Source organism: Oncorhynchus masou, chromosome 12 (assembly GCF_036934945.1).
Source record: "Oncorhynchus masou masou isolate Uvic2021 chromosome 12, UVic_Omas_1.1, whole genome shotgun sequence".
Classification (NCBI taxonomy): Eukaryota; Metazoa; Chordata; class Actinopteri; order Salmoniformes; family Salmonidae; genus Oncorhynchus; species Oncorhynchus masou.
In genome coordinates this window covers 77,036,556-77,056,285 of record NC_088223.1, presented here as the reverse complement: position 1 = coordinate 77,056,285, position 19,730 = coordinate 77,036,556, and the positions used below count along the sequence as shown (strand labels likewise).

General features: G+C 42.3%; 1 protein-coding gene and 1 pseudogene across 1 annotated transcript; both read right to left on the bottom strand.

Moving 5' to 3' along the window:
- Positions 1–1,217: 1,217 nt before the first annotated feature.
- LOC135549405 (creatine kinase M-type-like) lies at positions 1,218–19,049 on the bottom strand (annotated as a pseudogene).
- Positions 11,182–19,066, bottom strand: LOC135550842 (creatine kinase M-type). The gene is made up of 8 exons (XM_064981990.1): positions 18,980–19,066; positions 17,297–17,505; positions 14,175–14,329; positions 13,851–13,983; positions 12,983–13,154; positions 12,739–12,862; positions 12,005–12,194; positions 11,182–11,710 (listed from the first exon to the last, which is right to left on the bottom strand). The coding sequence occupies exons 2-8, from the start codon at positions 17,487–17,489 to the stop codon at positions 11,532–11,534; spliced, it is 1,146 nt and encodes a 381-aa protein (XP_064838062.1). The 5' UTR covers positions 17,490–17,505; positions 18,980–19,066; the 3' UTR covers positions 11,182–11,531.
- Between the last annotated feature and the right edge of the window lie 664 nt (positions 19,067–19,730).

The following is a 19,730-nucleotide window of genomic DNA, read 5'->3' as shown; positions in this document are numbered from 1 at the left end:
GTAAAATACTACTTGAGTAAAAGTCAAAGTACTGTATTTGGATTTAAATATACTTAAGTGTGAAAAGTAAATGTAATTGCTTTAAGTATCAAAAGTTAAAGTAGAAATTGTTTCAAATTCCTTTATATTAAGCAAACAAGATGGCATAATTTTCTTGTTTTTTAATTAATTTACTGATAGCCACACTCCAACGCTGACATAATTTACAAAGTATTGGTGTTTCGTGAGTACGTCAGATCAGAGGCAGTAGGGATGACCAGGGATGTTCTCTTGATAAGTTTGTGAATTTGACAATTTTCCTGTCCTGCTGAGGCCTCCCCGAGGACTGGAGTTTCCCACCCCTGTAAGCATTCAAAATGTAATGAGTTCTTTTGGGTGTCAGGGAAAATGTATGAGAGTAAAAAGTACATGATTTTTTAGGAAGGTAGTGGAGTAAAAGTAAAAGTTGTAAAAAAATATAAATAGTCAAACAAAGTACAGATACCCCCAAAAAACAACTTAATTTAAAGTAGTACTTTAAAGTATTTTTTGCTTCAAAGTACTTACACCACTGGTCTAGTCTACACCTTACTGTAGTAAAAGGTAGTCTACTCTATTAGTGGCCAAACATTTACACAGAGCTGATTTTGTGTAACAATTCATGTTTACACTATACTGTTCAAATGTAGTCACTATTAAAGTTCAAATTTATTCTGATGGAGTTTAATTTTAACACTTGATGCCAGTGAAGAGTAAATCAAACAAGCAGTGTTAGTATATGATAAATTTCAACTATTCACAGAGCAACAAACTGAAATGTTTAGAAAGCTAGTGTAGTGTGGGACAATATAAGAACAGTGTAAACTTCCAAGTTGATTTAACACTTGTTATGCTCTTACCTTGAGTGCATGACCAAGAAAGACCAAACTACATCGACATCTGTATTGGTTCATGGTAATAGGTTTATTGGACCACAGTTTCAATGATAACTTTCAATTATACCTTTTAACAACCAATGTAATGTTCACGTCTGTCAGGTAAGCCCAACTTTGGTGGAGGCGGATACCAGGATGTTACCGACTGAACAGGAAAGAAGTGGAAAAGATTGGCATAAGGAGGAAAATGAAAGTAAAAAACAGAAGAACAACAAATGAGAGAGAGAGAGAAGAGGCAGAAGGAAAGAAGAAAAATATCTCCACTACACGCAGGTTGGTTGGCGTCATTGTACCGCTTGATTCTTAGGGCCATGCGTTGGAGATGTCGAACACTCCACCCACGGAGGCGGTGTCCACGCCACCTGTAGAGAGCAGGGAAAAGGGAGAGAGAAGCGGGTTTAAGTGTATGTCTCAGACAATCTCTGCAAAATTACTCATACTGTAAATTATCCAAATGTCCCAAAAATCAGTGGTGTAAAGTACTTTTAAGTAAAAATACTAAGTACTACCTAAGTAGTTTTTGGGGTTATCTGTACTTCACTATTTCTATTTTTGCCAACATTTACTTTAACTTCACTACATTCCTAAAGAAAATAATGTACTTTTTACTCCATACATTTTCCCTGGCTATTTCTTAATAGCTTTCGCTTATTTTAATTTCTGTTCCTTTTTACTTGTTGTGTGGTAAAAGGGAAGACTGTTAGAGTTGAATATATCAGCAGCTGCTCTGAATGTTTTTTGTTGTGTGTGTGTGCACCTGTGCCACACTTCTGCAGACGCAGCCTGGTGGTAGTGGTAGTAGTAGTGTTGATCTGCCATGATACAACGGGATGTGTGAGATAACAAGCAGCATTAGTTCCGATGCTTTGAACAGGATTTCACCGGTGTTAGTCTTTCGAATTCCAAAAGGGGAGGGGACATTTGGCAAATAGAATTGCCTGTAACTTGAAAAGAGCGAGGGGTTGAGCTCTTTGTTCTGGTTCTGATCCTTGTTCTATCGCTTCTTCTTCTTCTTAAGGATAGGCGTCCCGTCAACGGGACAGTTTCAAATCATACACCGCCTTGTCACGATCGCAGATTTTTAGAGAAACAACAAATATTGGTACATATAAGTGTCTCCAATCAGCTGAAAGCTTAAATTCTTGTTAATAGAACTGCACTGTCCAATTTACAAGAGCTATTACTGCGAAGAAATGCCATAATATTGTTTGAGGAGAACTCCTAACAACAAAACACTTCTTTCACCGCGATACGTTTGATAAATTCACCTCTGAAAGTGAAATGTGCACTTACATTTTGAAGTCTTGCTCTGATTTTTCATCCAAAGGGTCCCAGAGATAACATGAAGTGTCGTTTTGTTTGATCAAATATTTTTTTTATATCCTAAAATGGTCCATATAGCATGCACGATCGATTTTGTATTTCCACTCGTTCAATTTGCAAAGAAAGGAATCTGTGAAAATCTAACCCTAAACGTTGTTTCAACCAGTCAAATCACATTAGTATGTATTCCTCAGAGATCCTTGAACGTAACCAGACTTCACCATATCATTAGGGGTATAGTATATCCTATATGGCACCATATTTGGTCAGAGAGCGATGCCTTCATGGCACACCGATGACGTGGGCGGTCTTCACTTGAACAACTCCAATCGGGTCAATGCTAGCTAGATAGCCATTGATCGGGGCTTTACGGGAGTATCCGGAAACCATGTATCTGTTGTAAAATGTAGCTACTGACCTTGTACGACAGCATGCCTTTTCCTTTAGGACAAAAATTCTAAGAATATTCAGTTATGAAGTTATGAAAACTGGTTGTTTTGCAAATGTTGAACTTATAATATGGCTACTAATACTGGAAAAGCTCAATTAAAGTCCAAGTATAGAGATTTGATGATATTCTTGCAGAAAAAATGTAATATGAATGCAAATGTCTCCTTCACAATTTGCCCAAACGTACCTGGGTGACTTCACACCAAATGTCATGTAGTTCACTCATAGTTCAAGTTATCCGTCTGAAACTTTGCACATACTGTCACGACTTCTGCCGAAGTCGTTGCCTCTCCTTGTTCGGGCGGTGCTCGGCGTTCGACGTCACCGGTCTTCTAGCCATCATTGATCCTTTTTTCATTTTCCATTGGTTTTGTCTTGTCTTCCCACACACCTGTTTTCAATCCCATTCATTACCTGATGTGTATTTAACCCTCTGTTTCCCCTCATGTCTTTGTCAGAGATTGTTTTATTGTCAGTATAGTGTGATTGTTACATAGGTGCGCGTCGGGTCCTTGTACCCATGTTTGGTTTGTTTGTTCATTTATCGTTATGGAGCATACTCGTGGAACTTTATTAAAAGACTCCATTTTACACTCAGTTTGACTCTCCTGCGCCTGACTTCCCTGCCACCTATTACACCTATGCATGACACATACACTGCTGTCATCTTGTGGACATAATCGGAATTACAACCAGAGTGATGGCTGGAACATTGACCTTTCTGTTTTTTCAGGTAGCAAAAAACAGTTGTTTTTTTCTTTGTATTTTCTACTACCAGATCTATTGTGTTATATTCTCCTACATTTAATTCACATTTCCACAAACTTCAAAGTGTTTCCTTTCAAATGATACCAAGAATATGCATATCCTTGCTTCAGGGCCTGAGCCACAGGCAGTTAGATTTGGGTATGTCATTTAGGCGAAATTTTAAAAAGAAAAAAAAGAAAGTGTACTATCCCTGGACCGAAATCTTAATTGAGCATCGGACCAGTTACACAAGACTTTAGTTCTGGGTTAACCTAAATTAATATTCTTATAATTGTGTCCCTGCGCTTCCATTGTGTTAACGTTTTTTTTGTGCCATGTCAAAATGGTTTGAGTACCAGTACATACCCTTTTCAGACCAACGCAGAAGCGTCTGAAGACCTCCTTCATGTTGTCGCCCTTCTCCATGAAGATGACAAGCAGGTGAACCTAATTCATCCAGACAAAGAAGCTCTTGGCATCGTTATGCCTTCAGAAAGGAGGGATGAGGTTTCACATGATACATCACCATGATACATTGTGGGATATTCTGTACAGTACAATACAGTATTGTTTTGGTTGACTATTGGTATGGGTCTGTGTTCTGGGTGCATACCAGATTCCTCTTGCATCGGGCCAGTCAGGGGCTATACCAGCGCCCAGCAGCAGGGGGGAGACGGGCTTGCCAAACAAGAAATGGTCAGCGATAAGCTGCTCCTGCTCGGCATTGGTCATCTTATTCAAGGGGTAGTACTTTCCCTTGAATTCACCGTCCAGGGTGTTCAGAGCTGGAGAGACAGAAAACCCCTGTTTCCCCTTACTCTTAACATGGTATCTCCCTGCCTGGAGTTATCTGACACCATGCACTAGTTATTGCAGCTAAGGAATCACTTTTGATCTCTATTTCCAATTCATCTGAGGAGTGGCTAAGAATTCAGATCTCCATTTCATGTGTTTTACTGCCTAGCTTCATGCATAATCCTGTGTATGCATATGTGCTGTAGCTATTGATAGCTGGAAGGCTCACCCTCAACAGACAGTTTCTCCACTGCTCTGCGCTCGCCACGGCTGTTGTGGGGGGGAAAGGTGTATTCCTTGATGCTGCGGCCAGTACGCACACGGCTGGACATAGTTGGGGTTCATAGGCAAGTCAGTTAAGAACAAATTCTTATTTACAATGACGGCCTAGGAACAGTGGGTTAACTGCCTTGTTCAGGGCAGAACGACAGATTTTTACCTTGTCAGCGCAGGGATTTGATCTTGCAACCTTTTGGTTACTGGCCCAATGCTCTAACCACTAGGCTACCTGCCATCATTACATCCCTATACAGAGAGAAGGTCACAACAGAGTTTCAGACCAGAACATTTAAAGTGTCTCAAAGAGGTTTGTGATTCCCAACCTCCTATGTAGAGATTATTCAAACATTTTCACACTGATTTTACTCAGCAGTACTCTTTGGCATTTCTTATAGGAAATGAAACCCATAAAACATGTCAGAAGAATTAGACACTACCTTCAGGTTCTCAAAGTTCAGGTCGGTCTTGTGCTTGTCTGTGGGCTTGGATCCACTTTGACGGTCTGAGATGATGGGGTCTAACAGATCCTTGAAGATCTCGTAGGACTCCTCATCACCAGCCATGCAGCCAACGGTCATGATGAAGGGGTGACCTGAGGAGAGGAGGGGGAGGACGGTAAAAAGGCAGCACATCTACATAGTAGGCAAACTGACATTAATATACCACTGTATATTAATAAGGGGGTTTTGCGAGATATGTGGCACTCACCAGGATTGTCGACACCAGTCTGGATGACGTCATCCAAGGTGAAGCCAGAGGGGGTCTGCTTGTCCCTCAGCTTGGCGTACATGTCCTTGGTCAGCACCTTGGCCATGTGGTTGTTGTGCTTGGTGAGGCCAGGGTACTCCTCCTCAACTTTGAAGTTGAGTTTGAAGTTGTTGTGGGTGTTACCGAAAGGCATGATTGCATTTCTAACACTGCACGGGGGTAAATTATAGAATTGCTTGGATCTTTAGAGTCCATAATTTGCACAGAAAACATCACAGTATAGAGACACCAGGAACCCATGGAAAACGTTTAAACCACCAAACCTAATAGTAACCTATCAAGGACATTCCCAGACACTGACAGTGGAAGATAGTCAAAAGAACAGCTGCAAACGTCAGTCAATGTCCCCATCCACTGGGTCAAGTTTCTGTTTGGAATAGATACGGGGGAGGAGCACTTGTGCGTTGGATATTTTTAACATCCTTATCCCAAACCTCACACAACAAGATCGCATAGTTTCCCTCCGAAATTCGCAGTTTATGGATAAACGTCTATTTTTTAAGTGTACGGTGTGAATGTGGACAAAGGGAATCAACGGAAGGGCTGTTCAAGAGAGGGGTTGAGCGTGAGATATAGGTAAGGGGGCTGAAGAGATGATTATACATGGTGGCTGGAATGTTGATGAGGTTGTGAGGTCAGCCTGATCACTAAAAATTGCCCACTGGGCAGAAACTGGTTGCATCAATGTTGTTTCCACGTCATTTCAACAACAACAAAAATATAATCTGATGACGTTGAATCAACTTCGAAATCTGATTGGATTTGCAAAAAGTCATCAATGTAATGGAATTGTTTTATTGTTTTCACCCAATTTATAACCTAAATCAAATTATGTGAAGTCCTTTGTTGATTTCATATTGAATTCATGTTAGTTGACATCTCAACCAAAATTAAATCAAAACTAAATGTTGAAATGACATCTGTGCCCAGTGGGAGACTTCGATTTAGGATGTTTGAAGATCCTGAGGCCATCAATATATAACTTCTGCAAAAAAAGAAATGTCCCCTCACTGTCAACTGCATTTATTTTCAGCAAACTTAACATGTGTAAATATTTGTATGAACATAACAAGATTCAACAACTGAGACATAAACTGAAGAAGTTCCACAGACATGTGACTAACATAAATGGAATAATGTGTCCCTGAACAAAGGGGGGACAAAATCAAAAGTAACAGTCAGTATCTGGTGTGGCCACCAGCTGCATTAAGTACTGCAATGCACCTCCTCCTCATGGACTGCACCAGATTTGCCCGTTTTTTTGCTGTGAGATGTTACCCCGCTTTTCCACCAAGGCAACTGCAAGTTCCTGGACATTCCTGGGGGAAATGGCCCTAGCCTTCACCCTCCAATCCAACAGGTCCCAGATGTGCTCAATGGGATTGAGATCCGGGCTCTTCGCTGGCCATGGCAGAACACTGACATTCCTGTCTTGCAGGAAATCGCTCACAGAACGAGCAGTATGGCTGTTGGCATTGTCATGCTGGAGGGTCATCTCAGGATGAGCCTGCAGGAAGAGTACCACATGATGAAGGAGGATGTCTTCCCTGTAACGCACAGCGGTGAGATTGCCTGCAATGACAACAAGCTCAGTCCGATGATGCTGTGACTCACCGCCGCAGACCATGATGGACCCTCCACCTCCAAATCGATCCCACTTCAGAGTACAGGCCTCGGTGTAACGCTCATTCCTTTGACGATAAAAGCGAATCCGACCATCACCCCTGGTGAGATAAAACCGTGACTCGTCAATGAAAAACACTTTTTGCCAGTCCTGTCTAGTCCAGCGATGGTGGGTTTGTGCCCATAGGCGACGTTGTTGCCAGTGATATCTGGTGAGGACCTGCCTTACAACAGGCCTACAAGCCCTCAGTCCAGCCTCTCTCAGCCTATTGCAGACATTCTGAGCACTGATGGAGGGATTGTGCGTTCCTGGTGTAACTTGTGCAGTTGTTGTTGCCATCCTGTACCTGTCCCGCAGGTGTGATGTTCGGATGTACCGATCCTGTGCAGCTGTTGTTACATGTGGTCTGCCACTGCGAGAACGATCAGCTGTCCGTCCTGTCTCCCTGTAGCGCTGTCTTAGGTGTCTTACTGTACGGACATTGCAATTTATTGCCCTGGCCACATCTGCAGTCCTCATGCTACCTTGGAGCATGCCTAATGCACGTTGACGCAGATGAGCATGGACCCTGGGAATCTTTCTTTTGGTGTTTTTCAACTGTGACCTTAATTGCCTACCGTCTGTAAGCTGTTAGAACGGTCGTTCTGCATGTGCATGTTCATTAATTGTTTGTGGTTCATTGAACAAGCTTTGGAAACAGTGTTTAAACCCTTTACAATGAAGATCTGTGAAGTTATTTGGAATTTTACGAATTATCTTTGAAAGACAGGGTCCTGAAAAAGGGACGTTTATTTTTTTGCTGAGTTTATTTGCACATTGATAAGCTAGCTAGTTAACGGCCGTGATGTCTGAAAAGAAAGCTAGTGGTGGGAAAGTTAGCAGAAAGTTAGCAGTAAGTTAGCAGTGCATTTACTCGCCTCAGCGCTGTTTCTAACCTTTGTCATTTTGTGTAAGTTTTATATTAACTGAAATAGCTATGTTACCAAAAAATGTATCGTCAGCATTACATTACAGTAGAACTGAACACATGGTGTCCCTGCAGTTTAATGATTGACTGCTAGGCAAGCCCAACAGGCAGAGAGGAATAAACAATGTAGCTAGATAGCTAACTAAACCTAGCTATCTAGCGACACTTGTCCTTGCAGAAACCTTTGTGTTGTTCACGTATTCACAACATGTTAGGCAGCACTGCAAATGTTAACCTTGTGCAATAGTTATCTAGTCAATAATCTAACAGCAAAACTAGCTAAATTAAATAACTGGGCTGGCTAGTAAGATAGATAACAAGCAGCTCTTTCAAGTCCGATAGGATTGTGATGTCTCCGTTTTTTAGCTAACCATCTAAAGCTGAGTTTTCGAGTTTTATTTTCCTGACATTGTCATAGATTTTAATACAAGTCTTCTTTTAGGTATAGGTATTCAGACGTTCCTGAGTACTGATACAAAGCTCATTCTTGAGGCAGCTAATGAAGCACACACAAAGAATGGAACACTACTCAACAATCTGTCTGTGAAATGAGACATCCTGGAAACTGTCTGAAAGGATCTTCCAGTTTACAGCCTATCCGCCAAGTCTACAAAATCTTCCAAGTTGCAGTAGCTTTGGTAAGAAAGTAGCCATGCCTTAAAGAGTCTGGGTCCTTCTCAGGCCTGTACGGATGGCAAAACAGCCTGAAGAAACTGAGAGGAATTGGATTGTCCAGTACTGGAAGTGAACTCTGTCAAGAGAAAATCAGAGGACAGGCCCGTTGCCAAAAACATATATTTTTTAAACAAAGAAGGCAGAGGTAACAGGCAGAGGTGTTTTTGTGCTGCTACTATGTTGTTGTCATGTTGTCTTGCTACCATTGCTGTGTTGTCATGTATTGCTGCCTTGTTATGTTGTTGTCTTAGCTCTCTTTATGTAGTGTTGTGTCTCTCTTCTTGTGATTGTCCTATATTTATATTGTATTTATTTTTTTAATCCCATTCCCCCATCCCCGCAGGAGGCCTTTTGGTAGGCCGTCATTGTAAATAAGAATTTGTTCTTATGATGTCTCCGTTTTTAAATAATTGCATTTAATACTGGCAACTGAATACATACAGTATAACAAATATATACTATTGTGAAGGTGTTACTGTACCCCGTACAGAACTTCAAGGATTTTCTCCATGTCCACCTTCACAACACCTCCTTTTGACTTAAACAAGTCCAATAGTGTTGGTATATAATCGTCCAGATTCTACATAAAGGTGGACTCGAGCAACAGTTGTAATTCTTCTGAACTCTTAATGAGAGAGAGTATAGCTTTCGTCTGTCCCCTCGCCTCGACCCGGACTCGAACCAGGGACCCTCTGCACACACAGACAACCAGTTGAAACGCTATTTGCGCGCACCACTGCTAACTAGCTAGCCATTTCACATCGGTTACACATGTGATCTGCATCAAAGGAGCAGAGGTCCTGGCTGGTATTCCCAGTGTTAGTCATGTACCTTGTTTATGGGCCTCATCTATGGCTTAAATCTAAGGTACTCCAGAGAACTGAAATATACCTTTTGAGGTGTTCCAAAAAGTATTCTTGGACCTTGATGATCTCAGGACCTCCCCATGGCTCCAAGCTCTAAAGATGAAGTTACTTGTTTTCAGCGATATCTATGAGAACTCTCAAAGGGCCACTCACACACTGTGGTCTAAACCCTACTCAGTAAGCTGAAAAGATAGTTGCTAGGTGGTATACGAGCTACAGTTTAGATTATGGTCTTTGTTTGGTGAAGTCATAAGAGACAAAGAAGTTTTGTTTACTCCATACTCCATATGCGCTAGTGGCTATCTGAGATTATTTGTCAGATGAAAGCTATCTGGATGTAACTTTACCTAAGGAGGCAAGGTGGAGTTATACCCAGAATGCTTATACCTGTCAAAATATTATCCATAGGGGCTTCACTAGTGCATATAGAGTCAGGTTAAAGGAACAATTTGGCATATTCAGTGGCAAGAAAAAGTATGTGAAAACTTTGGAATTACCTGGATTTCTGCATAAATTTGTCATCAAATTTGATCTGATCTTCATCTACGTAACAACAATAGACAAACAGTCTGTTTAAACTAATAACACACAAACAATTAAAAGTTTTCATGTCTTTATTGAACACACTGTGTAAACATTCACAGTGTAGGGTGGAAAAAGAATGTGAATTGGATTTAATAACTGGTTGACCCTCCTTTGGCAGCAATAAACTCAACCAAATGTTTTCTGTAGTTGCGGATTAGACCTGCATAACTGTCAGGGGGAATTTTGGACCATTCATCTTTACAAAACTGTTTCAGTTCAGCAATATTCTTAGGATGTCTGGTGTGAACAGCTCTCGAGATCATGCCACAACATTTTAAATCGGGTTGAGGTCAGGAATCTGACTGGACCACTCCAGAAGGTGTATTTTCTTCTGTTGAAGCCATTCTGGTGTTGATTTACTTCTGTGTTTTGGGTCGTTGTCTTGTTGCATCACCCAACTTCTGTTGAGCTTCAATTGTCCGACAGATAGCCTTACATTCTCCTGCAAAATGTCTTGTTAAACTTGGGAATTAATTTTTTCGTTGACGATAGAAAGCTTTCCAGGCCATGAGGCAGCAAAGCAGCTCCAAACCATGATGCTCCCTTCACCATACTTTACAGTTGGGATGAGGTTTTTAGTTTCATCTGTCCACAGAATATTTTGCAAGAAGCGCTGTGGAACATCCAGGTGCTCTTTTGCGAACTTCAGACGTGCAGCAATGTTTCTTTTGGACAGGAGTGGCTTCTTCCTTTGGTTGAAAACAAATTTCTATGGGTGTAAACGTAGGAAAAATGGCACAGCACAGCATACAGAAAAACTGTTGCTTTCAAACTAGGGATTTTGTGTAATTGTGGTAAACAGTAATTTTGCTCATATATTATGCATTTATGAACTACACATTGACACATCCAGACCAAAGTGGGAGGTTTAAAAAATACTTAGTAGTCGACAAAAGTTCGGGAGCATGTCTTTAAGAAGTTTCTCAAATGGATTATATATATTTTTTACATTTTATACCAAAGTAGAGTAATTCCAATAAAAACCAGTGATGGCCAGTGTTATCTTAATTTGCAACTATTTACTGAGTTTCAGAATATCTGTGAAATTTACACATTTGAATGTGTACCATTAACGCAGTGCAGTGTAGGACCATATAGAGACTTTGACTGTTAAATTGAACACTATTAGACTTGATTTAACATTTACAGTGACTTATCATGAGTGTATGACCAAGAAAGACCAATCTGTTTTGGTTCATGAGGCCAAGTTTATTTAATCACAGTTTCAATTATCATTTTTCTAAAACCAAATTTCAAATGTACGTGATGCCACATCTGTCAGGCAAGCTGACTTCAGTGGAAGCTGATCCAGGATGTTACAAACTGAACAGGAGAGAAGTGGAAAAAATGGCGCAAGGAAGAAAAGGAAAGGAAAAAACAAGAGAGAAAGAAAAAGCTGAAGGAAAGAAGAAAAATAGGTGAGCAGTGAAGAGTCTCTAGAGCGAGCATCAGTTTCCCCTAAGCGCCGGTTGGTTGGCTCAATGGCAAATAACTTGAAAATAGAAAAACAAAATACGTTCAGCGACGTCAACAACTCTTTACTTCTGGGCGGGGATCATGCCGTCGATGGCCTCTCCCTTCTCCAGCTTCTTCTCCATTTCCACCATGAGCTTGACACCATCCACCACCATCTGGACCTGAGCTACCTCAGAAGATCCCAGACGGTCAGCGTTGGAGATGTCGAACACTCCACCCACGGAGGCGGTGTCCACGCCACCTGTAGAGAGCAGGGAAAAGGGAGAGAGAAGCAGGTTTAAGTGTATGTCTCAGACAATCTCTGCAAAATTACTCATACTGTAAATTATCCAATATCACCAAAAATAACAGACTCAATGAACAGACGTCCTAACCGCTGTGGACAAGGCTATTTCAGAATAGCTTTTGCTCATCTTAATCTCTGTTCCTTTTTACTTGTTGTGTGGTAAAAGGGAAGACTGTCGTGATCTGTGACGATTTAGAGTTGAATATATCAGCAGCTGCTCTAGATGTTTTTTGTTGTGTGTGTGTGTACCTGTGCCACGCTTCTGCAGACGCAGCCTGGTCAGGATCTCCTCAAACTTGGGGTGTTTGCTCAGCTTGGGCAGCTTGACGTGCACGCCACCACGCAGACCAGTTCCCAAGTTGGAGGGGCAGGTCAGCACGTAGCCAAGATGCTCGTTCCACATGAAGCCGTGGTTGTGCTTCTTGAAAGTCTCCTCAATCTGTCAGGGGAAATAAACCCTGTATCAACATTCTTGTAATTGTCTCTCTGCGTTTTCATGTCTTTTCATTGTGTTAGGTATGTTTTTCTACCATGTCAAAATGGCAGCCAGGTTACCCGTGATACAAGTCAGTATTCAACGGCCATACATATCTGAGAACGTCAGGAGATGACGTGGAAACCGGCCACTAGGGGCAACAGTGAGCACTGTTACCTTAAAGTAGGTGTCAGATTTGCTAGTGTGTTGTGGACGGGGCTGGTGGATGAGCGTAAACATCTGCCTCTGATTCCAAAGTTTTTGAGATTTTTGTTTTACATCAATTCTTAAACTTAACCCTTACCTTAACCATTCAGAGTTAATGCCTAAATGTAAGATTTTGGGGCCAAAACGTAACCATAACCTTGAAAATGTAACCTTAAACATTTTGAAAGGTGATGTTTGCATTAACTTCAAAACTTGACATTTGAGAAATATGGATGAATGTCTAATTCGGACGTGAGACTGTGAGAGCTAGTTGTAAAATGGTTTGAGTACCAGTACATACCCTTTTCAGACCAACGCAGAAGCGTCTGAAGACCTCCTTCATGTTGCCGCCCTTCTCCATGGAGATGACACGCAGGTGATCCTCCTCATTCACCCAGACCAAGAAGCTCTTGGCATCGTTATGCCTTCAAAAAGGAGGGATGAGGTTTCACATGATACATCACTATGATACATTGTGGGATATTCTGTACAGTACAATACAGTATTGTTTTGGTTGACTATTGGTCTGTGTTCTGGGTACATACCAGATTCCTCTTGCATCGGGCCAGTCACGGGCCATACCAGCGCCCAGCAGCAGGGGGGAGACGGGCTTGTCAAACAAGAAATGGTCAGCGATAAGCTGCTCCTGCTCGGCATCGGTCATCTTATTCAGGGGGTAGTACTTTCCCTTGAATTCACCGTCCAGGGTGTTCAGAGCTGGAGGGACAGAAAACCCCTCAGTTTCCGCTCAATCTCAACATGGTATCTACCTGCCTGGAGTTATTTGACACCATGCACTAGTCATTGCAGCTAAGGTTTCACTTTTGATCTCTATTTCCAATTATCTAAGGCGTTCCTAAGAATTCAGATCTCCGGCCTCCCGAATGGCGGTGTTGCCGCATCACTACTGCCTGGGGTTCGATCACAAGCTGTGTCACAACCAGCCGTCACCGGGGGTACCATAGGGCGGAGCACAATTGGCCCAGTGTCCTCCGGGTTAGGGGAGGGTTTGGCCGGGGGGGCTTTACTTGGCTCATCACGCTCTAACAACTCCTTATGGTGGGCCGAGCGCCTGCAAGCTGACTACGGTCTCCAGTTGAACAGTGTTTCCTCCGACACATTGGTGCAGCTGGCTTCCTGGTTAAGCGAGCGGGTGTTAAGAAGCGCGGCTTGGCACGTCATGTTTCTGAGTAAGCATGATTCAACCATCGGCTCTCCCAAGCCCGTTGGGGAGTTGCAGCGATGAGACAAGATCATAATTGTATCTCACGAAATTGGAGAGATAAAGGGGGTAAATGTTTTTAAATAAATACATTTGGATCTCCATTTCCATTTGTTTGTTTTATTGCCTAGCTTCATGCATAATCCTGCGTATACATATGTCATGTAGCTATTGATAGTTGGGAAGCTCACCCTCGACGGACAGTTTCTCCACTGCTCTGCGCTCGCCACGGCTGTTGTGGGGGGGCAGGGTGTATCCCTTGATGCTGCGGCCAGTACGCACACGGCTGGACAGGACGTAGTTGGGGTCCAGGTCATCACCTCCCTATACAGAGAGAAGGTCACAACAGAGTTTCAGACCAGAACATTTAAAGTGTCTCAAAGAAGTTTGTGATTCCCAACCTCCTATGTAGAGATTATTCAAACATTTTCACACTGATTTTACTCAGCAGTACTCTTTGGCATTTCTTATAGGAAATGAAACCCATAAAACATGTCAGAAGAATTAGACACTACCTTCAGGTTCTCAAAGTTCAGGTCGGTCTTGTGCTTGTCTGTGGGCTTGTATCCACTATGACGATCTGAGATGATGGGGTCCAACAGATCCTTGAAGATCTCGTAGGACTCCTCATCACCAGCCACGCAGCCAACAGTCATGATGAAGGGGTGACCTGAGGACAGAGAGAGAGGAGTGGAGGAAAAGGGTAAGAAGGCAGCACATCTACATTGCACATCTACATTAGTAGACTAGCTGACATTAATATCCCACTCTGTGGTGTGAAAAATATGCAATAAATATCTGCTGCATATTTAATAAGGTAACCTGCATATCTATACTAGAAATGGCACCGGAGAAGAAGACTGATGATCTATGTGTCCCCAACCAATTGTGTTTTTGTTTATTTGTGTTGCTTGTAACCTATTTTTGTACTTATTTTGTACATAATGTTGCCGCTATCGTCTCTTATGACCGAAAACAACTTCGAATAAACCCCACTTCCTTCCATTCTGCTAGCAAACGTGCAATCTTTGGAGATTAAAATTGATGACGTACGCAGAAGATTAAACTACCAACGGGACATTCAAAACTGTAATATCTTATGCTTCATGGAGTCGTGGCTGAACAACGACACTATCAACATACAGCTGGCTGGTTATGCGCTGTACCTGCAGGATAGAACAGCGCCGTCTGGTAAGGCAAGGGGTGGCAGACTATGAGTTTTTGTAAATAACAGCTGGTGCACGATATCTAAGGAAGTCTTGAGCTATTGCTCGCCTGAGGTAGAGTATCTCATGATAAGTTGTAGACCACACTATCTACCGTGAGAGTTTTCATCTGTATTTTTCGAAGCAGTTTACATACCCCCACAGACTGAGGCTGGCACTAAGGCAGCATTGAATGAGCTGTATTCCACCATAAGCAAACAAGAAAATGCTCACCCAGAGGAGGCGCTCCTAGTGGCCAGGGGACCTTAATGCAGGGAAACTTAAATCCGTTTTACCAAATTTCTATCAGCATGTTAAATGTGCAACCAGAGGGAAAATAACTCTGGACCACCTATACTCCACACACAGAGATGCATACAAAGCTCTCCCTCGCCCTTCATTTGGCAAATCTGACCATAATTCTATCCTGATTCCTGCGTACAAGCAAAAATTAAAGCAGGAAGCACCAGTGACAAGATTAATAAAAAAGTGGTCAGATGAAGCTAATGCTAAGCTACAGGACTGTTTTGCTAGCACAGACTGGAATATGTTCCGGGATTCCTCCGACGGCATTTACGAGTACAACACATCAGTCAATGGCTTAATAAGCACATTGATGATGTCGCCCCCACAGTGACCGTGCGTACATACCCCAACCAGAAGCCATGGATTACAGGCAATATCCTCACTGAGCTAAAGGATAGAGCTGCCTCTTTCAAGGAGCGAGACTCTAACCCGGAAGCTTATAAGAAATCTTTCTATCCCCTCAGACGAACCATCAAACATGCAAAGCGTCAATACAGGACTAAGATCGAATCGTACTACACCGGCTCTGACGCTTGTCGGATGTGGCAGGGCTTGCAAACCATTACAGACTACAAAGGGAACCACAGCTGACAGCTGCCCAGCAACACAAGCCTACCAGATGAGCTCAACTACTTCTACGCTCGCTTCGAGGCAAATAACACTGAAACATGCATGAGAGCACCAGTTGTTCCGGACGACTGTGTGATCACGCTCGCTGCAGCCGATGTGAGTAAGACCTTTAAACAGGTCAACAGTCACAAGACCGCAGGACCAGACGGATTATCAGGACGTGTAGTGCGAATATGCGCTGACCAACTGGCAAGGGTCTTCCCTGACATTTTCAACCGCTCCCTGTCCGAGTCTGTAATACCAACATGTTTTAAGCAGACCACCATTGTGCCTGTGTCCATGAACACTAAGGTAACCTGCCTAAATGACTACCTATCCGTAGCACTCACGTCTGTGGCCATGAATTGATTTGAAAGGCTGGTCATGGCTCACATCAACACCATTATCCCAGAAACCCTAGACCCACTCCAATTTGCATACCGCCCCAACAGATCCACAGATTACTACGAGACAGCCTATAGGGAAGATGTCAGAGACCTGGCCATGTGGTGCCAGGACAACAATCTCTCTCTCAACGTGATCAAGACAAAGGAGATGACTGTGGACTACAGGAAAAAGAGGACCGAGCACGCCCCCATTCTCATCGACGGGGCTGCAGTGGAGCAGGTTGAGAGCTTCAAGTTCCTCGGTGTCCACATCACCAACAAACTAACATGGTCCAAGCACACCAAGACATTCATGAAGAGGGCATGACAAAACCTTTTCCCCCTCAGGAGACTGAAAAGTTTTGGCATGGGTCCTTAGATCCTCAAAAGGTTCTACAGCTACACCATCAAGAACATCCTGACTACACCATCAAGAACATCCTGACCCTCCTGTACATAGTCTCGCTATTGTTATTTTACTGCTGCTCTTTAATTACTTGTTACTTCTATTTCTTATTCTTAGCCATATTTTTTAACTGCATTGTTGGTTAGGGGCTCGTAAGTAAGCATTTCACTGTAAGGTCTACACCTGTTGTATTCGGTGCATTTGACTAACACAATTTGATTTGATTTGAGTTATATGGTTGTGGTATTAGTATGTCTTGAGCTAGCTGAGGATTTAAAAACAATCTAAGTATGTATTTCAGCATCCCGGTGCTGAAATATACAACCATATAAATCAAATCATCCCGGTGTTGAAATACATACTTTATTTTTTTTTAAATCCTCAGCTAGCTCAAGACATACTAATACCACAACCATATAATGTAACATTTCAGAATTGACATTATTACAAGTAAGTTGACTGATGGTGACACAGTGTTGTTGCTAGCAAGTAGCGTGAACAGGTCTTGAGCAATGTATGTACAGCTCTGTCACTTTGGATATAAGTGTCTGCTAAATGGATTGTATTATTTTCATATGTAATTATTGCAATGGTATGAGGATCGATCAAACCCTAGAGCGCTAACTTGGTTGTCCAGACCGTCTCAGTTCTACCTTTGACAGTTGTGTGTTTGTGGAGGTTGGTGGCTATCCTCAGGGGGTGTTTGGGAGATATGTGGCACTCACCGGGGTTGTCGACACCAGTCTGGATGACGTCATCCAAGGTGAAGCCAGAGGGGGTCTGCTTGTCCCTCAGCTTGGCGTACATGTCCTTGGTCAGCACCTTGGCCATGTGGTTGTTGTGCTTGGTGAGGTCAGGGTACTCCTCCTCAACTTTGAAGTTGAGTTTGAAGTTGTTGTGGGTGTTACCGAAAGGCATGATTGCGTTTCTAACACTGCAGGAGGGAAAGAAAATAAGAAATCTTCAGATATTTATTGTCTAGTTGCACAGAAAACAATCCACAAATCTATTTGAAAGGAAGTTCCCTGACACTGACAGCTGAGTAAAGTCTACAAGGAGTGCTCTGTCTCGGGGTAAGAGAAACTTCCTTTGCCAAACATTTAAAGATTACTGCGGGATACTCAATAGAACAGCTGCAAAAACTCCTAGTGGTGTGGATACCCCGTATCCTAGTTACAAATGTCAGTCAACGTCCCCTGTCCATTGGGTCATGTTTCTGTTCTGGAATAGATAAGGGGGAGGAGCACTTGTGTGTTGGGTATTTTTAACACCCTCAACCCAAACCTCACATCTTCTTCAACATTCCACCCTTATCCTATATTCCATTTGCCCTCTTACATATGCAACATATTTCCAACCCCTCCTCTCCACTCATGCAAAGAGCCCCCCTCTTCATGTCATTACCCTTTGCAGCCCCTCTTGGTTTTCCATCACAATATCTTGGAAAATTTAGCTACCTTGATGCTCATCACACATGAAGTCTTGTGAAACAACATTGCTGTTTAAAGGTCAACTCGTTAATTAAATTGTATTCACTATACTTGATAGGCCATTCTCAAATTCATAAATTGTATTTCATTTATTTTCCTTAAATGCATTTGGTTGGCATTGAATTTACCTCAACCTTTCATTAAATATTTATTTAAAAAATGAGCACATGATCTGGACCTATTGACGCACTTGTTGCATCACATGCCCATGTCCAAAAGCAATGAAAAGGGTGTGACTGTTACAGTAACTGTCCGAAAGCAATTGCTGGACATTCCAGACCAGCTATCTTTTTACACCTGTTCCACAGCTGTGTATAGCCCTCATACTGTATCTGATTGTGATACACGTACTTATTTATCTCAGTAGCCGCACCAGAGAACCATTTGCTGACACAAAGCTTATAAAACTTTGCAACAGTTCACAACTTTACAATTCACATCTTCATTTCCAGAAAAATAAATAATCATCAAATGAGCCAAGAGAATCAGACTCCTACTAAAATATCCTGTGCATTATCCCACTGATCTGAAACCCTTCCAGATTGCCCCCATATGTACATTTACTGACCCAGGGCTTATTTTTGCATCATTAAGTATATTGTCATTTGAATTAATTATTTGCACAGAAGAAAAATACAAAATTATATGATTAAAACTAAAAAATGAAAGAAAAGTGTGTAGGAGAGGAAAAAAAAAACCTGAGGAGCTTAAAAAGCACCTCTCCCTTTCAAATAAGGACACACCAAAATAACAGAACTCCGCTAAAATCAAAAATGTGCACCATTCAATTTTTCAAACCATTTCTCCCAATAATGTTTTAGGTCAGAAGCCTTTCCGAGTCCAACTAATCCAAACCGCCACACTGCCCTTATCCCAAAGCATTAGCTATTCATACAAAGCACAGCGTTGCATTTTTACCTGCACACCAGACAAGAAAAAAAGTAACAGTCCTTGGGATCAGATCCTGTTCACCAGAGCCAAAATATAGAGGTCACCCAACTCTGAAGATTCTTGAGCTCTTCTTATATACCAGGCAGACACGCAGCCATTGGCTTCCCATTTTACTGCATGCTGGTCTCTCATTGGCCCAATCCTGTGTCTCTGATACCCAGTTTAGTTTACGGAAGGACTGGATTTACATCTGTCATCCAAGGCGGGGCTGCAGCTGCACCTTACCCCTCCCTGCTCTCCACTCCCTGTCCGCCGCCATAGTGCCTGTGGTAGGGGATCTAGTGTTTTTGTGGAGTCGATCCAGGATTTTTGCAGTCGACTCCTGACTCTAGCTATAATTGAGAGTGTGTGTATATGCACTCATGAACTGTGTGATTGACTAGCGATGCATACGGAGCTGTCTGACAATCTACTAACCAAAATAATCAAGGTTATCAGTACATCAGCCTAGCTGCCTAAACCTTAATTCATTCATTCAAAACTCAATAAACAGACAGCTTGAAGCTGCTCTTTAGTCTAAGAACATGCTATTGTATTGCAGATATGTGTTACTTACATTATCCTAAAATAATCGATATTAGCAGCAATCAATAATTTTTTAAAGAAAATGAGAGTAGACCCGCGGAGTCAATGGTCAAGGGGTTGAGGAATTGAGTATTTTGGAGTCGACTCTCCACGGGGTCATCAGGATGGTGGGAGGGGTTGTGCGATGGGGTGG

What these genes read in the sequence shown, in the direction of transcription:
- LOC135550842 (XM_064981990.1), bottom strand. Translation starts at nt 17,489, where the DNA reads ATGCCTTTCGGTAACACCCACAACAACTTCAAACTCAACTTCAAAGTT. An exon ending in GACTGGTGTCGACAACCCCG is followed by an intron (nt 14,330 to 17,296) that starts GTGAGTGCCACA and finishes CTCTGTCCTCAG; the next exon opens with GTCACCCCTTCATCATGACT. An exon ending in GGAGAAACTGTCCGTCGAGG is followed by an intron (nt 13,155 to 13,850) that starts GTGAGCTTCCCA and finishes CTGTCCCTCCAG; the next exon opens with CTCTGAACACCCTGGACGGT.